The 10833-nt window shown below is 49.5% G+C and overlaps 1 protein-coding gene across 1 annotated transcript; it reads right to left on the reverse strand.

The window, feature by feature from the left end:
* Positions 1 to 692: 692 nt before the first annotated feature.
* On the reverse strand, positions 693 to 2246 carry LOC146721554 (uncharacterized). Its single transcript, XM_085486627.1, has one exon. It carries the CDS (start codon positions 2244 to 2246, stop codon positions 693 to 695), a length of 1554 nt encoding a protein of 517 aa, XP_085342753.1.
* Between the last annotated feature and the right edge of the window lie 8587 nt (positions 2247 to 10833).

A 10833-nucleotide genomic window follows, 5' to 3' on the forward strand; every position in this document is an offset into this window, starting at 1 on the left:
ATCACAATTTTTTCTTAGAATTTACCTAGAAAATTATGGTAATCGTAGGACATTATGATGTGTGTATAAGATTTAACGTTGTAGGATGCCGGGTTAACGTGATCAAATGATTGTACGCGTTTTGAAACGGTTTAAATTAGTTTATTCACTTTCTACAAGTTCGTCGCGTGCCGAGACTTATGTTTCTCGGCGCTCGCTCTCTCGAGGACTGACTCGATGGCTGCGCGAATTTCGGAGCTCGCGTAGGGCGGCAGCCGATCGGGGTCCTCGATTGGACCATCAGAAAATCAGGCAATGTACACACGCCAATTAGCGGCGAGTGTACACGTTGGTTTCACGTGTTTCCTTGGCGTAAACACTAAGGAATTTAACAAAAAAACATTCTAGAAAATTCGATCGTCCTCGAGGATTCGATCCGAAGAACGAATCTTTAACATACCGCCCGCCTCGTATGCGAACGAATGCGAAATAAACTTAAACGAAGCGGGAGCGAATCGTCGAGAAAGATGATTACAAAAAACATACAGGTGAAGACGACTCGCACTGCGAAAGTCGTCTCGAAGATTACATAACTCTTACAAGTTAGCGGCTTCATCCGTTGCGGATGCGTTAGAGTTATCACGTATTGGCAGTCGGCATAATTGCGCAATAGGTCGTTTCAATGTGGACCGTGCGGTGCGTATGGTCACAACTCAAACGAGTCCATCAGATCCGGGATGGATTTGCTGTACTCGGGCAAGCTCCCATTTGCTCGGAGGGAACACGGGACTTTTAACTAATACTAATTCGCTTATTGCGAAGTTAGGAGACTGCTTGCACCACCTGTTTCGCTGTTGAAGCGAATGTAAATAATCCTGTGACCAGGCACGCCACACGGTTTCCTGCATGGCACGGACTAGTTGCCATCGCGAGAGCCTACGCGGGTCGATCGCGAGTACCGATTCCTCCGGAACGGTTACGAGGGGCCGTCCAATCAGAAAGTGACCCGGGGTAAGCGCCGACAAGTCACCCGGGTCGTCCCTAAGCGGAGCGATTGGTCGCGAGTTAAGGAACGCTTCTATTTTACATAGAAGCGTCGCGAGTTCAGCCCTCGAAAGTGTGTGGGAACCAACAGCGCGCCTCAGATGCGTTTTAAGGCTCTTGACTCCGGCCTCCCAAAGGCCGCCGAAATGTGGAGCGGCGGAGGGAATGAAATGCCAGTTCACTCCGTCGCCTGCGAGTGCGTTTCGCAATTCAGCATCCTTCCATAAGGATTGAAAGTGTCGATGAAGTTCGTGGTTGGCTCCATGAAAATTTGTGCCGTTGTCGCTATACATGTGACGCGGCAGACCTCTTCGGCTAGCGAACTTCTGATAGGCTGCAAGAAAGCCGGGCGTGGAGTAATCTTCCACTAATTCGAGGTGAATCGCCCTTGTAGCAAGACAAACAAACAGAGCGATATATACCTTTCTGGCCTTTTGCCCTCTGCCGACGAATGAAATTACGTGGAGTGGGCCGGCGTAATCAACCCCACAATGAGTAAAAGGCGCCGAAGGGGTGACACGAGCGGCTGGAAGGTCGCCCATGAACTGAGAAGACAATTTAGCCGCGTGACGAGTGCAGACTACACATTTTCGAATGTGCGCCTTTACTGAGCTGCGGCCTCCAATGATCCAGTATCGCTGACGCAGCACACGAAGTACTAGCTGTGTCCCCCCGTGGAGCGTGGATTTATGAGCGCGATCAATTAAGAGATCGGATAAGTGATGTTTCGGAATTATTATAGGATGTTGCTCGTCATAGCTGAGCGCGGAATTCGTCAACCGCCCGCCAAGACAGAGTAAAGAGTCCTTTCCTAGAAAAGGACTCAATTTGCTCAACGAGCTCGAATGCGGCATGGTGCCGTTATTTTTTAGTGAGCGCGTTTCCCGCTCGAAGAATCTCTGTTGCAGATAGCGCAACCAGAAGATTTCCGCCCTCCTAAACTCATCGGCGTTCAGAAGGGGGAAGAGTTGGGAGCGAGACGCGCTCTTTTCTTTTACACGAAGAATAAAGCGATTCATATAGGCAGTCACGCGGACAAGCTTGGTCCAAGTGGAGAACCTATATGGGAGTTCCCATTCCTCGGCCTCTTGAACATGGAACGTCACAGGCCGTCTTCTTTCCACCGACACTTGCTGATCGGTGGCAGTGTCGAGCGGAGCTGAGACATTCAGAATCGGCCACGCAGTCGATGGCTTCTGAAGCCATCGTGGACCGTTCACCATAGCGGGTGAGTCACGAGCTCGGAGGCGGTCAAACCGCGCGAGGCACAGTCCGCCGGATTATCTCGAGACGGAACGTGATTCCAACAAACAGAATCCAGACAGGTATGCACTTCGGATACGCGGTTAGCCACGTAGGTGCTCCATTTTGATGGATGTTGACGGAGCCACGCGAGAGCGATGGTCGAATCCGTTCATCCGTATATTGGAATCGGAGGTAATTTCAACGATGTCAAGGTCCACTTGATTAGCCGGCTGAGAAGGACGATAGCGTTCAGTTCCAAGCGCGGGATGCTTACGGTTTTGATAGGCGCGACCTTTGTTTTAGCAGCGAGCAGAGTGATTTGAAACTTCGTTGGCAAAGGAAGCACTCGAATATAAACGACCGCCGCGTAAGCGCGGTTTGAAGCGTCGGCAAACCCGTGGATTTTGAACGCGAGGTTATTGGAATGTCGACCGGTCTAACGCGGTATTCGGACGCGGTTTAATGATTCTAAATCGTTGGTGTAGCTCTCCCAACGATTGCGCAACTCCTCTGGAAGAGGGGAGTCCCAATCACATTTGAGAAGCCATAACTCTTGTAGCAAGATTTTCGCGGTTACAACAACCGGAGCAGCCCATCCTATTGGGTCGTATAATGACGCTGAATCGGGAATCCCCGATTTTCGGATCTATATTTTTCTCTTGCATTCATTTATTTAATTTCCGTAGGGGGGTTAAAAAAAAAGGGGGGTATTGAAATTAAATCTCAAATATGAGATTATTTCATATTTTAAAATCTTGGCCGTGTCCAAGTAAAATTTGGTGCCTTGTGCACCGGTATTTAATTCTAACGGAAAATTATTTAGTTTCGTTAGGATAACGCATTGTCATCCGCGATTTGGCTCTTGTTGCCCGTCTTATACGTTAAATTTATACTAGCTTTTCGGACCGCGCTTCGCGCGGTCCTCAAAGCCAGCCTTTCTATTCGGACCGCGCTTTGCGCGGTCCTCATATAGTCTATATTAAATCCGTTTTAACACAAAAAATTAATTCTTTTTTTGTATTACCGCGAACTACTTCCACATTTGTTGTTCGACTTTCACGAAATTTATACCAAAATAAATGTTTAAATTTTTTTGTGGATGACTACTATGTTATCTATTTCTTTCTCCCAGATATTTTATTTTCTTTTTTTAAGACACGCTTTCTCTCTCTTTCACTCTAAAACACACGCGCTCCCTCTCTCTCTCTTTAAGACACATGCTCTCTCTCTCCTTTTCTCTCTCCCTCCCTCTTTCTTTAAGACACACGCTCTCTCTCTCTCTCTCTCTCTCTCTCTCTCTGTGTGTATGTGTGTGGGGTTTTTTAAGTTTACGCTTTCACCTACGCATCCACCCACACAATCGCATATTTATGAACGGATTTTTTAAAAAATTGGTACCAAAATGTTGCAAATTTTTGGCGACGATGTGGTTTTTTCAAGTGTTACACCTCCACCCACACGCATGCGCATTTATGGACCAATTTTCACGAAATTAGTACCAAAATGTTGCAAATTTTTCTGAGAAAGCTGCTGTGTGGTTTTTTTAAGTTTTATCCCACCCACGCATGCATCCACGCATTCACACATTTATTCACATACTTTTTTGAAATTTGTAGTTAAATTTTGTTGGAGATGGCTACTATGATTTTAACAAATTTTTATCATCCTATTCATCCACCCACGCACCCATGCACCCATTTGCATACGCATTTATTGACTTGGTCACACCAAGAAGTAATTTTTAAAAAATTTGTGTACGTATTTGTGATTATGTGTGCAATTCGTGTAAATAAACCTTTAATTTGTATGCAATTTTCACGAAATTAGTACCAAAATGTTGCAAATTTTTGCAATCACAAACATGTACACAAATTTATTTAAAATTACTTATTGGGTGTGACCAAGTCAATAAATGCGTATGCACATGGGTGCATGGGTGCGTGGGTGAATGAATAGGATGATAAAAATTTGTTAAAATCATAGTAGCTATCCCCAACAAAATTTGAGTACAAATTTCGAAAAAGTCTGTGAATAAATGTGTGAATGCGTGGGTGAATGCGTGGGTGGGATAAAACTTTAAAAAACCACACAGCAGCTTTCTCAAAAAAATTTGCAACATTTTTGTACCAATTTCGTAAAAATATTGGTCCATAAATGCGCACGCGCGTGGATGAATGCGTGGGTGGAGGTGTAACAATTGAAAAAAACCACATCGTCGCCATCTTCAAAAAATTTGCAACATTTTGGTACCAATTTTAAAAAAAATCGGTTTATAAATATACGATTGCGTGGGTGGGTGCGTGGGTGGAGGCGTAAACTTAAAAAAATAAAACACCAGCTTTGTCAGAAAAATTTGCAACATTTTGGTACTAATTTCGTGAAAATTGGTCATAATGCGCATGCGCGTGGGTGGGTGCGTGGGTGGAGGTGTAACACTTGAAAAAACCGCATCGTCGCCATCTCCAAAAAATTTGCAACATTTTTGTACCAATTTCGTAAAAATATTGGTCCATCAATGCGCACGCGCGTGGATGATTGCGTGGGTGGAGGCGTAAACTTAAAAAAATAAAACACCAGTTTCCTCAGAAAAATTTGCAACATTTTGGTACTAATTTCGTGAAAATTGGTCCATAAATGCGCATGCGTGTGGGTGGATGCGTGGGTGGAGGTGTTACACTTAAAAAAACCGCATCGTCGCTATCTCCAAAAATTTTGCAACATTTTGATACCATGTGTTCAGAAATATTGCAAAAAAAAAATTTTTTCGCAAAAACATACCCTCCTCTGAAGAAAAAAAATAAAAATAAAAAAATTAAAAAAAAAACCCACAGCAGCCACCCCCGAAAAATTTGCAACATTTTGGTACCAATTTCGAGACAATCGGTCCACAAATAGTTCGGGCACAGACAGACAGACAGACAGACGGACGGTGCTTATATATATAGATTAAATTAATCCCTCTCTCTCTTTCTCTCTCTCTCTCTCTCTCTCTCTCTCTCCCTCTCCCTCCTCAATATTATATATAATAATATAATATTATAAATAAATATTATATAATATAATCATTTTTTGCAGTAAAACAGAAAGCTCGATGGGCAAGAGCCGGAAGAGGTACCAATTTAAAAAAAAATCGGTTCATAAATATACGATTGCGTGGGTGGGTGCGTGGGTGGAGGGGTAAACTTAAAAAAAATAAACCAGTAGTTTTCTCAAAAAAATTTGCAACATTTTGGTACTAATTTCGTGAAAATTGGTCCATAAATGCGCATGCGCGTGGGTGGATGCGTGGGTGGGTGCGTGGGTGGGGGTGTAACACTTAAAAAAAACCGCATCGTCGTTATCTCCAAAAAAATTTGCAACATTTTGATACCATGTGTTCAGAAATATTGCAAAAAAAGATTAAACATACCCTCCTCTGTAGAAAAAAAAAAAAATTAAAAATTAAAAAAAAAACCCCACAGCAGCCACCCCCAAAAAATTTGCAACATTTTGGTACCAGTTTCACGAATATCGGTCCACAAATGCGGAAGTAGTTCGCGTACATACATACAGACAGACGGTGCTTATATTTATAGATTTATATTACAGAGCCTCGCTTCGCCCCGGCGAGAACAACGCCGCGAACGGACTTGGACTGACAGAATTGTGTTCTCGCTGCCGCCCGTCGGAAGATACACGCCAGCGAGACCGACTTGGAAAATTCTGCTCTGCCGCGCGAAGCAACACGCCGCGAGCGTAACGATTGGAGAATTTGTCCGCTCGCTCTGCGGCGAAAAACACACAAGCCGCGAACGGATTGGAAGAATTTCTCGCTCGCCCGGCGAAAGCAACACGCCGCGAACGGACTTGGAAGAATTTTCGCTCGCCCGGCGAAAGCAACACGCCGCGAGCGAACTTGGAAAAAGCGGCTTGTGCGGCCGGAGGTTCGCCCGCACGAAAGCAACACGCCGCGATCGGACTGGTACGGCGGGCGTGCCGCGGAGGTGTCGCCCGCCAACGAAAGCAACACGCCGCGAACGGACTTGGAAGAATTTCTCGCTCGCCCGGCGAAAGCAACACGCCGCGAGCGACTTGGAAGAATTTTCGCTCGCCCGGCGAAAGCAACACGCCGCGAGCGGACTTGGAAGAATTTGTCGCTCGCCCGGCGAAAGCAACACGCCGCGAGGACTTGGAAAGAAGCGTTGTCGCGGAGGTTCGCCCGGCACGAAAGCAACACGCCGCGAACGGACTTGGAAGATTTCGCTCGCCGGCGAAGCAACACGCCGCGAACGGACTTGGAGAATTCCGCCGCCAGCGAAAGCAACACGCCGCGACGGACTTGGAAGAATTGTCGCTCGCCCGGCGAAAGCAACACGCCGCGAGCGAACTTGGAAAATTTGCGCTCGCCCGACGAAAGCAACAGCCGTCGATGCCCGGGCGGCTGGAGTTCCGCCGCCCGAAAGCAACACGCCGCGAGGACTTGGAAGAATTTGTCGCTCGCCCGGCGAAAGCAACACGCCCGAACGGACTGGATGAATTTCTCGCTCGCCCGGCGAAAGCAACACGCCGCGAACGGACTTGGAAGAATTTTCCTCGCCCGGCGAAAGCCACACGCCGCGAACGGACTTGGAGAATTCTCGCTCGCCCGGCGAAAGCAACACGCCGCGAACGGACTTGGAAATTTCTCGCTCGCCCGGCGAAAGCAACACGCCGCGAGCGACTTGGAAGAATTTGTCGCTCGCCCGGCGAAAGCAAACAGCCCGCGAGCGAACTTGGAAAAAGCGGCTTGTGCGGCCGGAGGTGTCGCCCGCCAACGAAAGCAACACGCCGCGATCGGACTTGTGGTACGGGCGGCGCGTGCCGCCGGAGGTGTCGCCCGCCAACGAAAGCAACACGCCGCGAAACGGACTTGGAAGAATTTGTCGCTCGCCCGGCGAAAGCAACAGCCCGCGAACGGACTTGGATGAATTTCTCGCTCGCCCGAGAACGAAAGCAACACGCCGCGAACGGACTTGGAAGAATTTCTCGCTCGCCCGGCGAAAGCAAACGCCGCGAACGGACTTGGAGAATTCTCGCTCGCCCGGCGAAAGCAACACGCCGCGAACGGACTTGGAAGAATTTCTCGCTCGCCCGGCGAAAGCAACACGCCGCGAACGGACTTGGAGAATTTCTCGCTCGCCCGGCGAAAGCAACACGCCGCGAGGATTGGAAGAATTTGTCGCTCGCCGGCGAAAGCAACACGCCGCGAGCGAACTTGGAAAAAGCGGCTGTGCGGCCGAGGTGTCGCCCGCCAACGAAAGCAACACGCCGCGATCGGACTGTGGTACGGGGGGCGTGCCGCCGGAGGTTCGCCTGCCAACGAATGCAACCGCCGCGATCGGATTTGGGTACGCGGGGGGGTGCCGCCGGAGGTGTCCCCCGCCAACGAAGCAACACCCCGCGATGGGAGTTGGATCACTGGCGGCGCGTGCCCCGGGGGGGTGTTCCCGTTTTACAAAAAAAACCCAACCCTTTGGACTTTGGCGGGCAAGGGTTCGGCCGGAGGTGTCGCCCGCTACCCAAAGAAAACACGCCGCTACGGGCCGGAAAAAATTTCTCGTTTTCCGGCGAGACAAGCCGCGAGCGAATTGCGCTTTCCCCGATTCTGTTTGTCCCTAACGAGCGGCTAAATAGTTTAATTAATGGGACGCTTGGAAAGTTTTTTCGGAAAACCCTCCGGCTTCGTTTATCGGCACCCTGCCTCTTTCGCCCACGATCGGTCGTAAAATCTCGAAGATTGGTCGACAGGGGTTCCGGGAAAATTAGCAATATCGAAAAATCGTGTTGCGCGTCGTGCGGGCTCGAAAAGTACAAACCTTTGTCCGAACGTATTTCCGTATGTAGTATTATCTCCTCGTAGGGGCGCTACTCCCGTCAAGTGCCCAGGAGTACCGCCGCGGGGGGAGGTTTTTTGGTAAAAATCATTGGGTCGTCGGAGGGTCGCCCCCCCCGGGAGGTGCCGCCGCCCCAAAGTTACCCCGGCCGTTATGTGGTCGCATAAAATCCCCCTAACGTGCCGTCTCGTTCCGCGCGCGTGATTGCATCGGCGAGTGTTCCTCCGAAATCGCGGTCACCAGTTCTGTTGGTTCACCCTAAATAATTCGAAATATGTCCCGACAAGTGGTTTGAGAACGTTTCTTTAGTAATGGGACGCGCCCCAGTCGAGCGGCCCCGAAAATAAGTACTTTCTCCAAACGTTTTTACGTAGCTCCCTCTTGGGGCGCCGAATCTGTTAAGTGTTCCGGGGGTCCGCCGGGGGTCGTTGACTTCGAGAGATCTTCGGTCGTCCGGAGGTGCCCCCCGTCCGGAGGTTGGGTGGGTCATTTCCCGGGGGTGTTCCCCGGCCCCAGGGTGTCCCCCGGTCCGGGGGTGCCGCCCGATCGTATGTGTCCGAACGCGCCCCGCCAAGCTTCTCATGCTTGGAGGTTGGTGTCTGCGAAACGTACGTTCGCTCTCGCGTCGTCTCGTATTCCTTTGCCGGGGATTAGGTCGGCTCTTTTCGTTCGTTGCCAACGCGCGTAAAAAATTTCCACACTTTTATTACAGCACACTTTCCCGGCGGGGTCGCAAGACCGAAATGGCTCTTTGGGCCGCAGCCCCCTAGTGTGTTTGGGCCCCGGCGGGTTTCCCCCTAGTTTTTTACCACAGCGGAATCTTCGCGCTTACCCACATCTCCACGGTAGAGGTTTTTGGGGGGGAAATTTTTTCTTCCCGCTTCCTTTTAGGGGCCCTAGCAAATCTTTTGCTGGTCTGGCGGTTAAACCACGAAACAGAAAAACATCCTCGACTCTAGTCGCCATCGTCGATCTAGCGTCGGGGGAATCGCGCGGTCCCCTCGAGACCCCGGTATAACATTTGGGGGAAAAGAAAAACCAGTATTTTGATCTTGTATTTTTTTAAAGGGAGGAGGAGGGAAAAAAGGCGGGGGCGTCGGGGGTTTACTCTCGCCTCCGTCGTTCTCTCGACGCTTACATAAAAGCGTTAAACACCAAGGTCGCCGACCGGGTGACAAGACCGGCGGCAAAAAAATGGCACTACGAGGTGTCGCGCGCGCGCGGTGTTTCGGCATCGAACCGGCGGGGCCCCGGGAAAAAGTAGCGCAGTCTTCGGGCTCGCTCGCGATTTCCCCCTTGCGGTAACCGAACCCGAACTCCCTGGTTTTATCCTGCCCTGTCATACTGTCTCAAAGATTAACCCGCATGTCTCAGTGCATGCGAATTAAATTTAAACCCCGAATGGTCTTAAATCGTTATGGTTTTATTAGATTTTACCCAATTTTCTTTGGGAAAATGTGGTAATTCTAGAGCTAATACTGCAAAAAAGAGTCCCCACCATTTTGGGAAGGACGCTTTTTTTTAGATAAAAAAAATCGGTGGCGGGGGGCCGCCGTTCGTCCACCGTTTTTTTGGGGGACTTGAATAACTTTTTGCTGATGCACGGTCCCGCACCCCGGGGGACGCATTTTCAAATGTCGCCTTATCAAAATGTCGATGGGATTCTGCGCCTCCCTGGGTTTTAAAGGGTAAGGGAATCAGGGGTTTGATTCCGGGGGGGGCCTGAGAAAAGGCTACCACATCCCAAAGGGAAAGGGGCAGGGGCGAAATTACCCACCCCGGCACGGGGAGGTAGTGACGAAAAAAAACGATACGGGATCATCCGAGGCCCCCCTAAACGGAAAGAGTACCTTTAAATCCTTTAACGAGGTCCATTGGGGGCAAGTCTGGGGCCAGCGCCGCGGTAATTTCCCGCTCCATAGCGTAATTTAAAATTGTTGCGGTTAAAAAAAATCGTAGTTGAATCTTGTCGCCACCGTCGGTTCCCGCTCGCGGGTTTAATGGGGTGATGTGGGGGGTCCTACCGTGGGTTAACCTCGCGAGGGGCGGCCCAAAATAAATCCCGCGCGGTGCCTTTACTGATTCGAGTCGGGGCCCGGGACTTTTTCTTTTAAAATTAAATGCTTTAAAGGGCTACCTTCGCCTGAAAACTGCGTGCATGGAATAATGGAATAGGACCTCGGTTTTTTTATTTTGTTTGGTTTTTTGGAACCCCCAGGTATGATTAAAAGGACAGATGGGGGGATTCGTATTTCGACGTTTGGGTAAATTTTTGGATCGCGCAAACGGACAGAAGCGAAACTTTTCCAAAATTTTTTCCCCATCAAGAACGAAAGTAGAGTTCGAAGCGTCAGTCCCCCCCTATTCTAACCTAAACATGCCAGCTGGGGTCCCCGAAATTTCCCCCGATGACCCCCGGGCAGCTTCCGGAAAAACCAAGCTTTTGGGTTCCGGGGGGAAAAGGTTTTCAAGCTGAAACTTTAAAGGAAATTGACGGAAAGGGCACCCCAGGAGTGGAGCCTGCGGTTAAATTTGATCAAAACGGGAAAACCCACCAGGCCCAAAACCCCAAGGATTGCAGATTGATAGCTCTTTTTTTGTTTGGTGGGGGGTGGTGCATGGGCCTTCTTGTTTTTGGAGCGATTTGTCTGGTAATTCCGATAACGAACGAGTCAGCCGCTAAAAAGCTACCCCCTGGTTCCCGGAATTTTGA

Source organism: Nylanderia fulva, unplaced genomic scaffold (assembly GCF_048542155.1).
Source record: "Nylanderia fulva isolate GAGA-0341 unplaced genomic scaffold, ASM4854215v1 Scaffold455, whole genome shotgun sequence".
In the NCBI taxonomy this organism is placed as follows: domain Eukaryota; kingdom Metazoa; phylum Arthropoda; class Insecta; order Hymenoptera; family Formicidae; genus Nylanderia; species Nylanderia fulva.

Excerpts from the sequence above, each read along its gene's own strand:
- LOC146721554 (XM_085486627.1), bottom strand. The coding sequence starts at position 2,246 with ATGGTGAACGGTCCACGATGGCTTCAGAAGCCATCGACTGCGTGGCCG.